Genomic DNA, 19,927 nt, shown 5'->3' with positions numbered 1-19,927 from the left:
ATGGAACATGCATACGTACCTCGTTATTTTTATTTCAGAATTTTTTAATATTTGAAAAATGCATTTCCCACCTGGGTTCACGTGCACTCAGGTTCAACTGGGACTTTTCCCGTTTCTTTTCATTATCCACCGGTTCCTCCGCCAGCTAGGGACACGGAGAGGAAAAGAACCACGTCAACATCGCCGTGTCTTCGCTTCTCCTGCTACGGACGTTCTGCTTGGCTGAGGGCATCTCCAGCGGCGCGACGCATTTCGGACGTCCAAAAGTGGTCGGCAGCGTCCGTTTGTGTCGCCCAGCGGACATATTTTGACCGCGCGTCCGTTTGCGTCTGGGTGTGCTCCCACCGGGACGACCCATTTTTGAATTGCAACATAGTTTGATCTTCATACAATTCCTTTGGTTTTCTACCACGAGCGATTGATTCAAAAACCAAACATAGAAAGTACATAAAAACTATACAAGACCTAGACTAATTGGTTCCTGACGGGCCGGCACCGTCGTTGCGTCGCTCCGTGGCCTGCTTCTCCGCCGCCTCCCGCGCGGCCGCTATGGCTCGGTGCGCCGCCGCGTCCTCTTGCGGTGCCTGCTCCCGGCCTCGCGTTGGCGGCCTCGTCCTTGAGCGTCTCGAAAGACGCGACGAGGGCCCGTCGCTCCGCCGCCTTCTCCTCCGGCGTCGGCGCATCGGGGTCATCGGATGACCATGAAATCTCCGAGTCGAGTCCTCGGCTGCGGCGGCGGCCGCCGGCTGCGCTGTTCCGGCTCGGCGTCGACAGGCCGCATGGCCCGCCCGCTCCTCCTTTGCTTCCTTCTCCGCTTCGGCCCGGGGCCGCGGCGTCCCCGGCCGGGTGGAGGAGGTCGGTCGTTGTCGTCGGAGTCGAACCCGTCGTCGGAGCTCGAGGCCGGGGGAGGTGGAGTGGGAGGTGAAGGTGGAGGTGGAGGCGAGGCAGCCTGGCCGCGCCCGGCGCTGCTCATGGTGGATCTACTGAGTGGCGCTACGGCAGCGGCGGCTAGGGTTTAGTGCGGAGGAGATGAGATGCTGGTCCCCATGTTTATATAGGTCCGAGGCACGGCGACGGCCGCGCCACGCGGGGCATCGCCATTACTACGTGCGGCACGCGAGGCAGCCGCAGACTGCCGAAGCGACGCCTCGTCGCCGCGATCGCGGCGGAGAAGACGCATCGACGCTGCGTCCGCTAGCCGCCCACGTCTACTAGGCTGCGCACGCTCGCGGAAGCCGAGGCACGTCATTAACGCGGCCCTGCAAAGGCTGCAGCGCGCCGCCCGCAAGTAATGCCGCCGAAGACGAAGCAGTTGTGCCGCTGCCAGGCGGGCCCGTGCCAGGACCAAGCGGTCACTTTGCGCGTCCGCGCAGCGTTCGCCGAGACGCAAACCTGGCCCATTGCGTCTCTGCGGACGGCCCGGACACTTTGCGTCGCGCCGCTGGAGGTGGTGCACGACACATTTTCGGTCACGGCGGACACAAACGGTCGCTCAGCGTCCATTTGCGTCGCGCCGCTGGAGATGCCCTGAGTGCCAAGTTAAGTAGAGGGCGTGGTTCATGAGGGCAGCAGATTCAACTTTGCTTCGCGGTGCGGTGTTTGACTGTTACTCCCCTCCATCTAAAAATAAGTGTTCTAATTTTTTTAGATATTGATGTATCTAAAACTAAATTGTATCAAGATATATTCGTATATAGATAAAGTATAGAGATTTATTCTAGGAATGAGGTAGTATAATAATCGGGTGGCTGGATGACTCTGCATTTTATTCGAGAGCGACACTGCACCTACACCCAATGTCGATTGTATAGTGCAAGACGGCGATAATGGCAGCTCAACAAACCCACCCCTTTTTTTCTTTTCTTTGGGAAGAGCCTGAACTAATCCTAGCACCAGATTTGATCAATAATTGATGCTTGGCGATTTGAACAATGATTAATCATATGTTGACTAGATAAGGTCCATTCCAACTCGGTGTTTCCAATCTGTCTAGTTGTTCTATCTGGCGGCATATGGAGGTTGAATGTTGAATCAAACTATTATAAGCCTCCGAACTAGGACCAAGTTGGTGTTTCTGATGTCGTTGTTTTCCGTCGAATTTGAGTTTTGTCCATTCGATATTCCATCGACATGAGTAGCATTTCTAGTCCACACCTTTTGTTTCTGAAAAAGCCAGGCCCATCCATCCATGATGTAAAGGAAAATTCTTGATAGAAATGATTTAGATGCTCCACTAAGAATTGTCGAGCAACAAAGTGGAAATGATCTTTCGCACTACAATACACATCACCATGGCCATCCTCCTCCTAGCGATAACAACTATCTCGTGTAGCTTCATCTCGTCTTGTCCTGTTTTTCACCATCACTGGTTTAGATACTGTCTCGCGCGTTCATCGCTAAAATACAAAGAACTCTGAAAGGGAGTAGTAGCCCTAACACCACTTATAATAAACTTCTCTAAACTACTCCCTCCGTTTCGATTAGATCGACGCGAAGCGGAGGCAAGACTAGCATATCGGATTAGAGGTAGTAGTTCCTACATCTCATCTCTTTTCCAATCTCATCGCATCTCTTTTCCTTTGCCGTGGCGAGCTCTTGCCTGCCAACACGCTCTGCCCAAGATGTGGTCAGCTACATGTGCCACAAATCAATCTCAGCAAAAAACTGTTGTTCAACCACTAGTCTGTAATATCTAGACGACTGTTGTTTAATATTTTGTTGCAAATCATCGCGGTGACCAACACAAACCATACCTGCTGATAAACAGAAGCCTAAAAAACAATATTCATTACAACTACTGTAGTAGCGCATTTATGTCAAGTATGCTGAGCTGAAAACAAATACTCTTCAATGTCAAAATCATCAATCAAAATACGAAACAACCAGCGAAAGAAGATAATGCTGCAAATAGCTCTTCGCAAAACACATAACAGCATAATAAGAGATATACACACAAGAATTTCACAACAAGTTCAGGGCTCACTTATTACTTCATCACAGTTCATCCAAAGATGCTGCATCGCAGCACAAGTTTGTAGACGCAAGGTACCATAACACGACGAACACGGGCAACACACGACCAGACCACCCGAGACAGACACACCGAAGGAACCAGACTTGTGAACCCCAGAGACAGAAGCAGTGCCATGGTTAGGCACTTACTGACCACCACGGAGGCGGAGCACCAGGTGCAGGGTGGACTCCTTCTGGATGTTGTAGTCAGCGAGGGTACGGCCGTCCTCGAGCTGCTTGCCAGCAAAGATGAGGCGCTGCTGGTCCGGAGGGATGCCCTCCTTGTCCTGGATCTTGGCCTTGACATTGTCAATGGTGTCAGACGACTCCACCTCCAGGGTGATGGTCTTGCCAGTGAGGGTCTTGACGAAGATCTGCATGCCACCACGGAGCCTCAGCACCAGGTGGAGCGTGGACTCCTTCTGGATGTTGTAGTCAGCAAGGGTGCGGCCATCCTCAAGCTGCTTGCCAGCAAAGATGAGGCGCTGCTGGTCCGGGGGAATGCCCTCCTTGTCCTGGATCTTCGCCTTCACATTGTCGATGGTGTCCGAAGACTCCACCTCAAGCGTGATGGTCTTGCCGGTGAGGGTCTTGACGAAGATCTGCATGCCACCACGGAGCCTGAGCACCAGGTGGAGCGTGGACTCCTTCTGGATGTTGTAGTCGGCGAGGGTGCGGCCGTCCTCAAGCTGCTTGCCAGCAAAGATGAGGCGCTGCTGGTCCGGAGGGATGCCCTCCTTATCCTGAATCTTGGCCTTGACGTTGTCGATGGTGTCAGAGGACTCCACCTCAAGTGTAATTGTCTTGCCTGTGAGGGTCTTCACGAAGATCTGCATACCACCACGCAGGCGGAGCACCAGGTGGAGCGTGGACTCCTTCTGGATGTTGTAGTCAGCGAGAGTGCGGCCGTCCTCGAGCTGTTTGCCAGCGAAGATGAGGCGCTGCTGATCCGGAGGGATGCCCTCCTTGTCCTGGATCTTGGCCTTCACATTGTCAATGGTGTCCGAGGACTCCACCTCAAGTGTGATGGTCTTGCCAGTGAGAGTCTTCACGAAGATTTGCATGCCACCGCGGAGCCTCAGCACCAGGTGGAGGGTGGACTCCTTCTGGATGTTGTAGTCAGCCAGGGTGCGGCCGTCCTCGAGCTGCTTGCCAGCGAAGATGAGGCGCTGCTGGTCCGGAGGGATGCCCTCCTTGTCCTGGATCTTCGCCTTCACGTTGTCGATGGTGTCTGAGGACTCCACCTCGAGGGTGATGGTCTTGCCAGTGAGGGTCTTCACAAAGATCTGCATCTGTAAATACAAAGTAGACCAGAGTTACAGCAAGGTAAACGGATATCTTCAGAAGAGAAGCAATACATGAACCAATACGCCACGATCCAATAGGGAAATCGTAACTACGAACCAACAAACACGTCAATGTAAATATGAACAAGCCACTCATGTAACCATGTTGATCCAACTTCTAGCAGTTTTATGCTAAAATACACAACAAGCTTAGATGAATCAACAGTAGTATCATACAGCTCACATGACTTACAGAATAGAGTTGGATACACAACTACGGATTATACAAGCAGCTACAACCTGCTTATCAGTAAATTCCAGACCTACTAAGGCACAGTAAACGGATATCTTCAGAACAGAACCACTATGCCACGATACAGTAGAGAAATTGTAGTTACGAACAACCGAACATATCAACATAAAGAAGAAAAAAGCCACTCGTGTAACTAGTTTGATCCAACTTCTATCAGTTCTACACGGAAGTACACACCAAGCTTAGATGAATCAGCAGTAATATCATCCTACTCATATGACGTCCAGAATAGAGTCAGGTGCACAACTACGGATCCTACAAGCAACTACAAGCTGCCCATCAACAAATTCCAGGCTTATATCCCTTCACAAATCAGGCATGTAGGGAATTTAATTGCTACCTGAGCGCTACAAAAATCAAGAATCTACCGGAATACTGCAAATATAGAGCAGAATCGCCCATCTACACCTTAACAAATGAACAATTTCAGAGTTGATCGATGCACAGCTACAGATTCTACAAACAAGTACGAGGTGCACAAAGACTAGGCACGTAAATTAGTGAAAGTCAGGCATACTTGCAATATAACAGATAACCTGAGCGCTACAGAATCAGAAATCCACGAGAGCATCCCGCAAAAATACAATTCACGAAAACAGTACCGAATATTTGCCTACGAATCAGCCAGCCAAGTACACCAGGTATGTACAATAGAGCGACCCCAGCACCAATCGCGCCTCAAATCCGCAGATCTACTCGATAAAACAGGCAAAATCCAGAGGAAATTCACATCGACCCGAGCCGACTTGACCGCAATCGATCAGCAATAACAATACCTCCGCGGAACCGCCCGCCCGCGGATCTACTCCAAACGACTACGCAACCGATCGTAACCAGCAATAATCGAACGAAGATACTAGTACCAAACGGCCGCATAGCACGAACAGGAGAAGGACGGATCGGGAGCTCCCGTACCTTGAAAGGAGGAAGAGGGAGCCTTGGCTTCGATCGGGTGGGAGATTCTTGTGCGAGATCGGAGAGGGGAACTGGATTAGATTTGTGTGGAGAGGAGACGCGGAGAGGTGGGAATTTATAGGCAGCTCCGGTGGGAAGAAGAGTCCCGCGAGGCCACGGCACCGGTGACGACAACGGGTACGCACTTTTCTTTTCCGTGAAATCGTGACGCCTTAATTTTTTTTTTTTGATAACGTGACGCCTTAATTTGGTGCTTTACGCCGACGTGATCGGGAAAAAAAATGTCTATTCACAACCTCGTGTCCCCCACACATCGATGTGACCTACAATTCTCCTTGCAATGTGGAATTTTTTTTTTGACATTCTCTCGTGTTTACAATTCATAATTATAACTTTTTTTGTTGACATTCTCTCGTGTCCACACATCGATGTGCAGGCTGTCAGCAACATGGCAGAGGCAAGGCCTTTGCGCATGGGCTTTGGCGTGGCAAGCTTGGCTGTGAGCCACGATTCATGGAGCGAGGTCTCGCCTGCAGGTGGCCTGCACATCAGTCGTACCTAGGATAGCATCTTATGTCACACTTGCTTCGAGAAGGGGCAGGTGATGCGTCGTCTCTGGCTCCTAATCACACAGGACACACATAGTGTGTTGTGCTACGGACCGCGACGTTGCAAACGTTCGGCAGTACAACACATGTTCTTGTTGGCCAGCCAATGGAAGAATTTGACACGTGGAGTGCCTAGCTTTTCCAATTAGCTTCTATGCACTACGGGTGGTTGAGCAGGAGCGCGCTGACCGCCGAGTATGCGCCGCTAGGACTCCACTTCCAGATCAGCTCATCATGCAGGGTTGCTAGGGTGACCCCTTTTGTATTTGAGGTTATGATGAACATACAAGAAGTCATCAAATTACACACTTGTTAAAAAATGGGAGCCTCACATTTTTCTTTACAAAGTATAAGAGTACAAAAGAAGAAGTAAAGGGTATGTCAAACACAAAATAAACAATGTCTTCTATTTGTTCCTATCCAAACTATTCAACCGTAAATCATGGGATCAACTAAGAATATGATCTACATTATTGTAGTTCCTACCTACCGGAAGATCAGACCTCATGCAACTGACAAAGGGCGCTTGAAGAATTCCAATCTTCACCAAAAAGCTCACTAATGATACTTGAACCTCGTAGAGTGGGCTCACTTACACATGGATCTAATGTTAGATTGATTGAAATAACGGTCCTTCGGTTACTAAGTAAAATGGAAAAGAAATACTCCCTCCGTCCCAAAATGTAAGGTGTCTAAGGATTGGTCAAAAGTCAAATTTTACTAACTTTGACCGAATATTTAGGAAAAAATATTTACATCTACAATATCGAATGGATATATTAAGAAAATATACTTTATAGTGAATCTATTCATATTGATTTAGTATTGTAAAATAGACTTGGTCAAACTTTAAAAAAAGTTGACTTTTCACTAATCCTTAGACGCCTTACATTTTGGGATGGAGGGAGTAGCATACAAAAGCATGAGATGAAGCTAATATTGTTTGGCTATATTTAGGATATGAACTTATGTAGGAAGAAAAATTAGGTGCTTGAAAGCTTTGAAATAAAGGGTACCTTAAAAAGTTTCTGAGAATGCCCTTGCACACCATCAGATTTCTTGACTGTTTGAATATATTCATCGAGCGAACAATGTTTGAATGTATGGTATCTCTTTTGCCATGATTTATCGGTGAAAGCTCAACACAATTCCTAGTCATACAATAGAAACAAAACATAACAAAATATGTTGCAAGAAATGCATGATATAATGGCTAACAAGTTTTGTCGGTGAAACATCAACATAATTTCTAGCCAGACAAATAATGCATGATAAATTAGAGTAGTACAATCTTCAAAGGAAAAAATGTATCCTGAACTTACAGGATGTGTTGGCTTCCACCAACCAGCAGAACATCTGTACAAAAACATCAAATATTTTGAGGGAGTATAGGAAGTAACTAGCCATATCAGCTTCATGGAGGGCACTGTCGCTGGCAATCGGAGCTTCAATTGCCTTACATCACCCTTGTACCCTTCGAGGCGTTCGGGGCCTTATTAATGTAACGCTGAGCCTGGCCTTCTTTCTAGAAAAAAGTAGAAATTCAAAATATTTAACTCTGAGATGTCATATCAACTAACAACAAGAGTTGGTCTTCGATGGCGGAGAGAGCAGCGAAGCACAATACCAACTGCACCCCCTTTAGCGGGAGGAAAAGAAAGGAGTACGTGTCGCGGGCCAGAGTTCTCACCGGTGGCGGCGACGCGGTGCAGGTCTTCAATGGTGCGGCGGAGATGAAGAGCAGGCCTTCAATGATGCAGCGCTGGTAGCCAGGCACATGCAGAGAAGAATGATCCAACCGCGGGCCAGAAGCAAGAGGGAGGGGAGAGTTGCTGCACCGCCGCAGGAACTCCGGCCGCCACCGGGTGCGGCGACCCTAATTGTCGTGGTCATCGTCTTTCAATGTGCATCTTCTCACATCAATTTTGGTCATGGGCCCCAACCGCTCGTTTTGTGGAGTTGCAGCCCAGCAAGGAACGACGACTCCTCCAGGCTCCACCCAATCGAGCGAAGCATCAGTAACGACGTTTTGGGAGTACTCTGCTTGTGAAGGCCATTAGATTGGCTGATCGGACGGTTTAGGACTCAAAATCGCTGTGAAGGCTCCTAACTAAGTGAGTTTTACTTAATTAATCTATGCAGCCACACAAGATTTGCATGTTGCATCCAAAATAATTGTTGTGTTTTCTTTACATTTTTGTATCTTGTGTTTATTATAAAGGAAATCAAGCATATGTACCAGATTCTTTCGTCCATGTGGGTGAGCATAAAAATAAATATTGTTTGACAAAGTGAGGTATTAAATGTAGACGGAAAGATCGGGGTTAATCCTTTCATGGAACACAAACGTATATTAGGGAAAACAAACCAAACCATATCATTTTTACATCAAATTATTGACGTTCACACATTGCATACTTTTGCAGCGCTAAATCACCAATTCTGGGTAGAAGAGCCACGTTTTTTGCCCGAAAGATTTACACAATCGCGATGAGCTAGAAGTACCAGTCTTGAGGTTGAAAGCCTCACCGGTGTCTTCACGGGTGTCTGTGAAATAAATGACATCCTCCTCTACCTCTCCACAAGGTGCAGTTATAGACTTGGAGAAGTTGAGGCTGATAAAGAGTGCCTGACCGCCGCCTAGCCCACCAGTCACTGGCATCCAAGCACCGGCGTCAGTGTCCGCTTCAAAGATTTCCACTCCTGCAGTAAAACATGAACCATTTCGGCGCATTTGTTGATGATGCCTCACCATAAGAAGCTTCCCCCGTGATTCGATTAGATGGCGGCTAGTGATGTAATCATCACCATTTTGTGTCCAAAAATGACGTGACCTGTTGAGCCAAGTAACGTCATTTGGGTATGATGCCTGGTCATCCTCCTCTTCGTTTGGTGCGGCTGCCTCCTCCTCCTCCTCGTCATGGTCGTCCTCATTTGGTGCGGCTTCCACCTCCTCCGCCTCCTCTTCCTCATCATCATGATCACCATCATTGTCATCGTTGTCTTCATAATCACAATATGAAAGGGGCCACACACGGTGACCATCGTAATCCGGCGGTTGTTTGATGAGGTGTTTTCCCATGGTAACAACGGGTATTCCTTTGCCATCATCTAATGCGATATCAAAGGCGATGAGACCCTCTGCCCTGGTGATGGCATAGAGTTTTCCTTCGAGGAAAGCAAAGTCGATGATATAGATGTAGGGGCATGTGCGTGGTGGTGGCAACCACACGCCCTTCCCTGGGCTAATCACCATGAAAGCATGCATCAAGTTGTTGGTGATGACGGCGATGAGGTCATTGGCACCTGACCGCATGAGAAACTTGTTGATTTCAGATTTGTGGTGGCCGATTATGGCCTCCAGCTCGGGCAGTGGCACGGTGTGGTTGAGGAACGGGTTGTGCAAGAGATATTCCCTGGAGTGTCCGTCCTCGGTGACGCGCTTCTTCCTTACGCGGACTGCCAGCCAGTCGTCCGTGGAGCCGATGGTGTCGTTGCCCCGGAGAAAGAAATGCAGGTGGCGCCAGATCGAGTTTGAGATTGTGCTAGGCTGCTGCCATGGTTGGGGGCTGTGGCGGCGCACGGCGGCGTGCCATGAGCGGCAGACGGCGCGGGCGCGGGCGCGGTCAGCAGGGTCGTGGAGCCCAGCGATGACGATGTCTAGGAGTTCCGGCGGCAGGTCGGAGAGCTGGGCGATGTCGAGGTCTAGGAGTTCCGGCGGCAGGTCGGAGAGCTGGGCGATGTCTTCCGGCGGCAGGTCGAAGAGCTGGCCGATGCGGAGGTCTAGTTGTTCCGGCTTCAGGTCGTAGGACGGTCGTTTAGTCGGCGCCAAAGAGCTGCACAGTGCTCCCATTGTCGACCTGTTTGGCCCAGACCGTGTCCGCCGAGTAATTTCAGGGTACCGCCACGAAGACGATGATGTGGTCAAGCAATCCTCCGATATCCTACGGACGTGGGCAAGCTATCAATCGAGCGGCTTACGCGTGAATACTTATAGCAGGTAAACGAGCTGATTACCAAACAGATTAGGCTATGAAAACCGACTCGGATTACAACGTGGTCGGTGGATTTGATCTTATTGGTTGGAAACGAGTTCGATTAACGAGAGACGGAGAGTTCTACCGTGGCAAAGCAAGTTTCGGCTTTGCACGAGGTGATCCTTTTTGGGATCGGATTGCAATAGTATCGACCTTCTTACCTCAAGTGTTGACAAGCCGTAGTTCACAACAAGATTTTCCTCTTTCTTATTACGTGGACATATTAATATATATATTAATCTTTTTTTTGACAAAAAAATATATTAATATCCCGGAGATACCAACTACCCAGCCTCTGCAACAACATATTTCTCTAGCGACATTTCAGATGCACACAACAACAAAAAATCATTACAAAAAAAAAAGTTTCGCAACAGTGATCTATTCCTTGAAACAACGGTATTAACACGACCAAAATAGCACCAGAAGTCAACCTTCTCCAAAAGCGATGCCTTCAAGAAGGGAATAGTGCACAAGCTCCATCGTCGTCCGATCATAGATCTTAGGTTTTCACTCTGAAGAAAGTCATCACTCTCAAAACAATGTCGTTAACAAGACCATTCATGCACAACCAATTAAGGCTACAATTTGAATTTTCACCCTGAAAGGTTAGACTTTGAATTTCACTTGTGCAATTGCCTTTCCTTGCACACCAATGCTCCAAGTCAAGAAACACCAAGCCAGATCCTCATCGCCATAAAGCCTCGAACCACTATTGTTAGTTCTCAGATCTCGGCATCCCTGACATTCTCCGCCAGCACCATGGAACGAGAATATGCCCCATGATATTAACATCCAATAGATATTCGAATCGCTCCCTAAAACCAAACGGTCATAGAAAAACACGGGTGCGCACGACCGAATTCCACCCGATCCAGCAATCTCCAAGTCTGAAACGCCTAGTGGAGTTTGCTGGCGGAGTTTTTCGGAACACGACACTCCAGCCAGATCGATGTTGATTCACAATCAACAGATCTTCATCTTGATGGGAGTTGGGGCCCAAGGATAACCACCATTATTCAGCCGAGCCAGCATCGCCCTCACCGCCGGCTGGTTTCCGACGAACAAATGGAGCGGACCGACCCATTCTGTCCAAGATCGAGCCCAAGGTTGGCCCCAGATCGGGCCCACGTAACCGAGCTCTTAAACAACTTTATGTTTCATTCATATCATGCTCACTCATTTACGCAACCGAGCTCTTAAAAATATTTGTGCTGGAACATGTGGAGACTGGGCGTAATAATGGTTCACTTATAAAGCCTAGTGTAAAATTTAGCATTACTTAAATGCCTTTTTCATCAATTCTACAGTACATCAATATTTTCACCTTCATTTGTCCGCAACAGGGTTGTTCAGATGTCTCAAGTCACCTTGCGGGTGACCAATATATAGTACCAAAAAATGTAAAGTAAAACAAATACAGAAAAATACAATAGAAGGAGAAAAAAAAGAGAAAACTAACATGTTTTTGGGCCTGGCCCCAAGTGAGCCAGTGAAGGACCCTGCTTGAGGCGGTACGCAGGAAACAAGAGTGAATCCTATTCATGGCCCAAAGCGGGAGCTATCTAGTGCGCCGCACACGGCGCGTATGTCTTGGGCCTGGCCTATATACTCCCGACTTTTCTCTTTTCCTTTCTCATTTGTTGTGCTTCTTTACTTTTGTTTTCACTTGCGCTACGGTCTAACTCGAGTATGCATGGGTGAAACCACGTTTTTAATTTTTGGAAATGTGGAGTTACAACAGTAAGTTAATAGTAAGTACATAAAGGAAAATTGTCCATGTGTTGTACCGAGAGAGAAACGATTATGGTATCTATGTCACCTCAAAGAACTATGTCACGGTTGTTGTGAGAGCAGTGTGGGACTAAACCTTAGCCGTGGCACTTGTTTGGCCAATTTCTCTCGTGTGGGATCCGTCCAGGGTGTTGGGCTTTCTTGATGCGGGATCTGCGTGTTTATTTTTCCCTGACTTGACTTCAGAAAAATTGCGGTCCATGAAACATATTCACGTAGTAAAACCTGACTCCTGACCCAGCACGGATCAGCCTAACAGCGGAGCTACATGTCTCTGGAAGAGCGAGAACAGTCCAGAACACCACGTTTTTTTACTAAACGGTGGCATTTTCTGTAGTTTTGTCTATATATAAATAGGAGCAATTTTAAAACGAATGAAAAAGGAGAGAAACCCTACTTCCTTTATTAGTAGGTATAAAGATTTATTTCTCCTTAAGATAAAACTGAGGCATGATAGTAGCTGGTTCCAAATAAGTAATTATGGAACTAGGTACTCCCTCCGATCCAAAAAAAAACTGCAGGACAGTTAATAAAAAACATTTTACAAATAAATCCTTCTAAAATCAGAAAACCCGGTGGATCCTCTGGTTGTTATCGACGTGGTTGGTGAGAGAGCGGCGACCGTCGTACTAAGGGAGGAGGGGTGTTCAGGTCCGGCGCGGGCCACGTGGCACCGGAGAGGCCCAGCCGGAGCCGTTCCGCCTCCCGCCTCGTCGCCCTCGACGTGTTGCAGGAAGCCGAGTCGCCGGAGATTCATCGATGGATGAACTAAGGCGTGAGGAAGGAGGGCCCGATAGTAGGGAGGACAATCGGCGACGGTGGAGGGCTTAGGCGGCTGACGAGAAAGGGGCGGGGGGGGGGGGCAAGTCGGTCGGATTAGATCGGGATCTTGGTGGATTTGAGAGAGATAAGTGAGAATGGGGAACGAGAACGAGGGAGTGGGTCGTGTGTGTCTTCTTGCTTTTTTTCCAACCTCTGTTGTTGGTTGGAGACGAAGAGAGCATGGCCACAACCACTATCTAATGTAGGCAATTGTTATACTGTTAATTTTTTGTAATGGTCACTGGAGGGGGGGGGGGAGCGAATCCCCACCTGAATTTTTTCATTCATAGTTTCCTATGAGGCTTTGTGACCTCTACAAGATAGGGTTCAAATGAACCGGAGTTTACAGGGGGTACAAGAGGAGATAAAAGAAAAAATCACACACACACACCAACAAACTACAACAACTAGAAAAAAGGAGGTCACTCCGAGAATCCTCGGAGACGATTGATTGATGAGAAAACTCATCCCGACCCAAGCACAACAATCACACAGAAGAGTCCACATGATATGATAGCGGAGACTCAGCCGCGACACTGCATCGTCGAGTAATCGAAGGGCAACACGCATCCGAGGACACACAACGCGCCGACACCACTGTGTCATGAGTGTGGCCGAAAGGTCGCGCGCTACAGAGACGATGGCACGGCCCCTGCCACCAACATAAGTCAAAGGGCATCACACCCTCACCGCACGCGGGGGTCGCTGCCGTAGTCGAAAGGCATAGCACCGCCGAGGGCAACCCCAACCCCCGATGGGTTCGATATACCAGAAGGGTGGGCTAGCCGAGAGCACGCACGAAGACCACCCGCGCGGTCACACCATAGAGCTCTGACGAGGATCTGACGCATGAGCCTAGCAATCGGCAAGAAGATGCCACCACCCCGACTGCCATGGCTCGCTTCACATCGGAAAGGAGACCGGACCCATGGCCGCCATCTGCAAACCATGGGGCAAACCGATGGTGAGACAGAGGGGGCTCAATGCCCAGCCACGATGGGCCGCGTTGTACGTAGGGAGTGCGTCGCCACCATGGCCGTCATCCGCGGAACCACGACACCAGCCAGCCCCAGACGGCAACCTGCTGCAGGATGATGGCTGAGCAAAGAGGTAGAACTCTTGCAACCACCGGAGAGCACACCAACAACCACCATTGGTCACCACGGGCCATGCTACCACCGGCCGAACCACCGACGCCCAGCACCATGTTGCCACGGGAGCTCCACCCAGAGTCACCACCAAGGCCACATGACCAGGCCAAGAGGCGGAGAGACCGCCACCAGAGCCCGCCAAATCTACGAACAACACAAGGCTGAGACAGACCCGCCGTGCCACGCACGAGTACCGGGCGAGGCCAACCGGTGGTGGGGGTAGGAGAGACACGGCAGCACCGCCGCGACCGGAGATGAGGGACGGGGCAACCGCACGGGCAGGAGGGGGCGAACCTCACTAGATCGCGACGGCCGACACGGTTGATCTGGCCACCCCCACGCAGCAAGCCCACTCCCAACAGGACAGGAACCGGAGAGAGGACGGTGCCGAGGAGCAGCGCCAGCGAGCAGCGTCGACGCCGACACACGAAGCGGAGGAGCGCCGCCGCCATGGACGAGCGCGAGATCTCCCAGGTCGCAGGAAGAGCCACCACCACCTTAGGGGTAGGGCCCCGCCGCCACCGCGGCAAGGCGCCAGCGGCAGCGGCGGAGAGAGGGGCGCGGGTGGAGGGGGCCTCGCTGCCGGAGTTGGGGACGCCCCGGTGCCGCCCCTGGGAGCGGCACGGGAGCGGACTTCGTTCGAGCTTGTGCCTTGTTGTATTGTTATTGGATGTTGTGTCACAGCTCACAAGATCCTCTATGTTTTCACCAAGTTGCAGTGTGATGCAGGCACAATGTTTTCGTTAAGAACTTGTTTCAAACAAAATCACAACATCGTCTTCTTTCGACAAGATCCTTCTTTACTTTGTAGACATTTTTTTATTGTCATCTTGGTTAATTACAATGATGGATGCCACCTGGTACTTATGTCAAGCCCTATTATTTATGCAAGATAAACCATAATTGTGCAAGCTCAAGTCATTAACATCAAACACTTAGAAATGATGATAAACTCTAATTCATTCTGTCGCATCTTGTGGCCTTTTCAGTTGGATTGCTAGCCTGGTTCTCATGTCTTATACCTTAAATATTTCACAAAATTCAGAAATAAACGCAATAACCCTAGATATAAACCACGAGAAACAAACATTTTTCATTAAATTGTTAAATAGAAAGAACTGAATTGTCCTGGCAAAAGCAACTTTACTTGCTTCTGCAAGTGCTAACTGATCTACATTAACTTTATTTCTTTCTCCTTAAAATAAGACTGGGGCATAATAGTAGCTGGTTCTAAATAAGTAATTATACATGAGAAACTACTTAGCTTGTTGTGCTCTATATACTATTCTAGATCATTTATATCCAGACCATCAATTATAACCAAACAATTTGTGAATACGAGATTGTCAAATAGCAAAAGGACTCGGGAATCCGGTGTATTCAATGTTGCTTGTCCCACGACCGTTTTTGGTTGGTTAGAGATAGCACGTGTACCACGCGATGCTTGTCCAGTCGATCTTATTATGTACTTCCCTTTGAAAAATCAATTATCCTGCAGCTATATATAAGCAGTGTCATTGTTGTGAGACCATCACTGACAGCACATACATCTTTGAGGATGCAAGTTATAAGCTGACATTGTTGGGTCTAACAATAACCAAAACTGCACGCATATTTGTGCCGTAACATCTTTGCCCTTGCAAATAATTAGCTCGGCATGAGAGATATTGGGAAATGCAAATATACATCAGCTGTAGGTGGGCCACTCTGGTGCGACGGTCAGTGGGTGTGGAGAAGAAACATCGCCTCGCCTACACGAGCGCCATGGACATGATGTTCGAGGCGCCACCGGTTGGTGAGAGCACTATTGTAGTCATGCCCAGCGACTAACGCTGATGGCGGAGTAGGAGCTGTCAGCTTCTACGACGGGCAAGCTGCACTAGTTCATGGAGGTGAGCCGGCGCTGCTAGGCCTCCATGCTATTGCATGTACATGCAGAGGTGACCAAGGAGGACCGCCAGCACGCTGCGGTGGCAGGAGGTACACCATCGAGTTCCGTTTCAGTTCGTTTGCTGCTCGGAAACTGACAAAACTCGATCGGACTCATGAACTCGATCAGACTCATGATAAACGTCCAACGTAACACAAAATTGAAGGGAAAAGCAAGCTCCCAATTTCATTGGGGATGACTTTTTTAGATGATTTTCATTGCCGGAATTGAAAACGCATATTCAGGCTCTGAAGCAAAACTAGCGACCGGCGATTGCACTAAACTAAGGGCTCACTGGACCGTATGAAACAAATGGCACAACCAAACCAACACTGATAAACAGAAGACAGAACAATACCAAAGCTAGAAACAACAGAATAAAGTTGAGGTTCATGTTTAGTGCCTATCAACTCACCCGAGCTGACAACAAACTTAACTTCAATTATCAAAATGTAAAAGAACTGGAACCAGATAAGACTACAAACAAGTAGAACAAGACACAACAGAATTTGATACCAAGTTCAGGGTTCACTTATTCATTCATCACGGTTCCATCCATAGCTGCAGCACCACAGCAGAAGTCTGTAGACCCAAATAATATCACACTTACAACAAAACGGCAGGAAAAGATACACGACCAGAACAACAGTGGAGCGCACAGAGACCACGATTGTGAACCCTCAGAGCACATCCAAGACCAGACTTGTGAACCCTCAAGAGACAGAATCAGCTCCTTACTGGCCACCACGGAGGCGGAGCACCAAGTGAAGGGTGGACTCCTTCTGGATGTTGTAGTCCGCCAGGGTGCGGCCATCCTCCAGCTGCTTACCAGCAAATATCAGACGCTGCTGGTCCGGGGGGATACCCTCCTTGTCCTGGATCTTCGCCTTCACATTATCGATGGTGTCTGACGACTCCACCTCCAGCGTTATGGTCTTGCCAGTGAGGGTCTTGACAAAGATCTGCATACCACCACGGAGGCGGAGCACCAGGTGGAGGGTAGACTCCTTCTGGATGTTGTAGTCCGCCAGGGTGCGGCCGTCCTCCAGCTGCTTGCCAGCGAAGATGAGGCGCTGCTGGTCCGGAGGGATACCCTCCTTGTCCTGGATCTTCGCCTTCACGTTGTCAATGGTGTCCGAGGACTCCACCTCAAGTGTGATGGTCTTGCCGGTGAGGGTCTTGACAAAGATCTGCATGCCACCGCGGAGCCTGAGCACGAGGTGGAGCGTCGACTCCTTCTGGATGTTGTAGTCAGCAAGGGTGCGGCCATCCTCCAGCTGCTTGCCAGCGAAGATGAGGCGCTGCTGGTCCGGAGGGATACCCTCCTTGTCCTGGATCTTCGCCTTCACATTGTCGATGGTGTCCGAAGACTCCACCTCCAGGGTGATGGTCTTGCCGGTGAGGGTCTTGACAAAGATCTGCATGCCACCACGGAGCCTGAGCACCAGGTGGAGGGTGGACTCCTTCTGGATGTTGTAGTCAGCAAGGGTGCGGCCATCCTCGAGCTGCTTGCCAGCGAAGATGAGTCGCTGCTGGTCCGGAGGGATGCCCTCCTTGTCCTGGATCTTTGCCTTGACATTGTCGATTGTGTCAGATGACTCTACCTCCAGGGTGATGGTCTTGCCGGTGAGGGTCTTGACAAAGATCTGCATGCCACCACGGAGCCTCAGCACCAGGTGGAGCGTGGACTCCTTCTGGATGTTGTAGTCAGCAAGGGTGCGGCCGTCCTCAAGCTGCTTCCCAGCAAAGATGAGGCGCTGCTGGTCCGGAGGGATGCCCTCCTTGTCCTGGATCTTCGCCTTCACGTTGTCGATGGTGTCTGAGGACTCCACCTCGAGGGTGATGGTCTTGCCGGTGAGCGTCTTCACAAAGATCTGCATCTGTAAATACGAAGTAGACCAGAGTTACAGCAAGGTAAACGGATATCTTCAGAAGAGAAGCAATACATGAACCAATGCGCCATGATCCAATAGAGAAATCGTAACTACAAACCAACCAACACATGAATGAAAATGAGAACAAGCCACTCATGTAACCATGTTGATCCAACCTCTAGCAGTTTTATGCTTAAGTAAACAACAAGCTTAGATGAATCAACAGTAGTATCATCCAGCTCACATGGGTTCCAGATTAGAGTCGGATACACAACTACGGATTCTACAAGCAACTACAAGCTGCTTATCAGTAAATTCCAGGCCTACTAAGTCACGCTAAAAGGATATCTTCAGAACAGAAAAACTATGCCACGATCCAGTAGAGAAATTGTAACTAAACGAACAAACATATCAACATAAAGATGAAAAAGCCACTCGCATAACTATTTTGATCCAACTTCTAGCAGTTCTATACTGAAGTGCATACCAAGTTTAGATGAATCAACAGACATCATACAACTCACATGACTTCCAGAATAGAGTCGATGCATAACTACAGATCCTACAAGCAACTACAAGTAGCCCATCAGCAAATTCCAGGCATATATCCCTTCACATATCAGGTACGTGCTACAAGAAAAATCAGGAATCTACGGGAACACTGCGAATATTTAGCTCCAACCGAGCGGAATCAGCCATCTACACCGTAACAGATGAATAATTTTTCAGAGTTGATCGACGCACAGCTACAGATCCTACAAACAACTACAAGGTGCAAAGACTAAGCAAGTAAATTACTGGTAGTCAGGCATACTTGCAATATAACAGGCAACCTGAGCTCTACAGAATCAAAAATCCACGAGAACACTACGAATTTCTAGCTCCAACAGAACGGACTCGCCCATCTACACCTTAACAGATTAACAATTTTCAGAGTTGATCGATGCACAGCAATGGAAATACTGGTAGTCAGGCGTACTTGGAATATACAGACAACCTGAGCGCTACAGAATCAGCAATCCACGAGAAGGCTACGAATTTTAGCGCCAACGGAGCCGAATCAGGCAGCCAACTACACCTAGATATACTTACTATGGAGGGACCCAACATCAATCGCGCCTCAAATCGGCAGATCTACTCGATAAAATAGGCACGATCCAGAGGAAATTCGTGACAACCCGAGCCGACTTGACCGCAATCGATCAACAAAAACAGTACCACCGCGGAGCCGCCCGCCGGCGGATCTACTCCAAACGACTACGCAATCGATCGTAACCAGCAACAATCGATCGACGATCCTTCTACCAACGGCCGCATAGCATAGCACGAACAGGAGAAGGAGGGATCGGGGACTCGCGTACCTTGAACGGAACACGAGAGAGCCTTCGCTTCGATCTGGTCGGAGATTTTTCTTCTGCGAGATCGGTGAGGGGCTGGATTGGATTTGTGTGGAGAGGAGTCGGGGAGGGGGTGAGATTTTATAGGAAGAGTCCCCCGAGCCTACGGCACTCGGTGACGACGATGGGTACGGAATAGGGGAGATAAAAGCATACTGCGACCCAAACGGACGTCCGTTTTGAATCGTTTGGGTCGTCGCGCGGACACGCGGACAGCAGTACGCCCAACGTTTTGATCCAAATAATTATTTCTACTCCTTCTTCCTAGTAGTACTAGTTGCCACGCCGGAGGCCGCGCCTCGGCACGCCACGCCGGAGGTTGCCGCGCCACGCTGCACCACGCCACGCGGGAGGCCGCGCCGCGCGAACGGCCGAGGGAGTTCAGTGCGGCTGCTGGACGCCGGCGAGGGGGTGCCGGCCATCACACGCGGCGACGCTTCTCTGTGCTGTTCGCCCAGGCCGATTCCCTCCTTGGGCCGTTCACCATCCCGACGACGCAGGTCCAGGCCACCCCAGCGTCGCCGTGCGGGTGGAGATCTCCCGCTGCGCCTAGCGGCGCGGCTGTTGGGAGAGCGCTGCACGCCGGTGAGTGGCCGCCCTCCTTCCCCGCGTCCAGATGTGCCCGTGCCCACGCGTGCCCATCTGGAGCGGCGCTCACCTGGAGCTTCATCTGCGTCGTGGAGGGGATCGACGGGGCTCTCCCGTGGCCGCCGTGCCCAGGGATCGCCCATGGCCGCCGCCGTGCGCTGGGGCTCGCCCGTAGCCATCGTGCCCGGGGTTCGACGGGG

At 49.6% G+C, this 19,927-nt stretch overlaps 1 protein-coding gene across 3 annotated transcripts in view; it reads right to left on the bottom strand.

The window, feature by feature from the left end:
- Window positions 1-19,228, bottom strand: part of LOC124700597 (polyubiquitin) — a 34,805-nt gene extending 15,577 nt beyond the window's left edge. Inside the window, exons 1-4 of one of the 3 annotated variants that reach the window (XM_047232691.1) lie at window positions 19,104-19,228; window positions 17,245-17,748; window positions 3,167-4,256; window positions 1,146-1,147 (exon numbers count right to left, since the gene is read on the bottom strand). In XM_047232691.1, the coding sequence (XP_047088647.1) occupies window positions 1,146-1,147; window positions 3,167-4,256; window positions 17,245-17,748 (1,596 nt within the window). In that variant the 5' untranslated portion in view covers window positions 19,104-19,228. Of the gene's footprint in view, window positions 1-1,145; window positions 1,148-2,959; window positions 4,305-17,244; window positions 17,749-19,103 lie in introns of those variants that run through there. The other 2 variants (XM_047232698.1, XM_047232706.1) reach the window with 2 other exon arrangements.
- Window positions 19,229-19,927: the final 699 nt, after the last annotated feature.

This window comes from Lolium rigidum, chromosome 1 (genome assembly GCF_022539505.1).
Source record: "Lolium rigidum isolate FL_2022 chromosome 1, APGP_CSIRO_Lrig_0.1, whole genome shotgun sequence".
Lineage (NCBI taxonomy): Eukaryota > Viridiplantae > Streptophyta > Magnoliopsida > Poales > Poaceae > Lolium > Lolium rigidum.
This window is presented reverse-complemented; position numbering and strand designations above follow the sequence as displayed.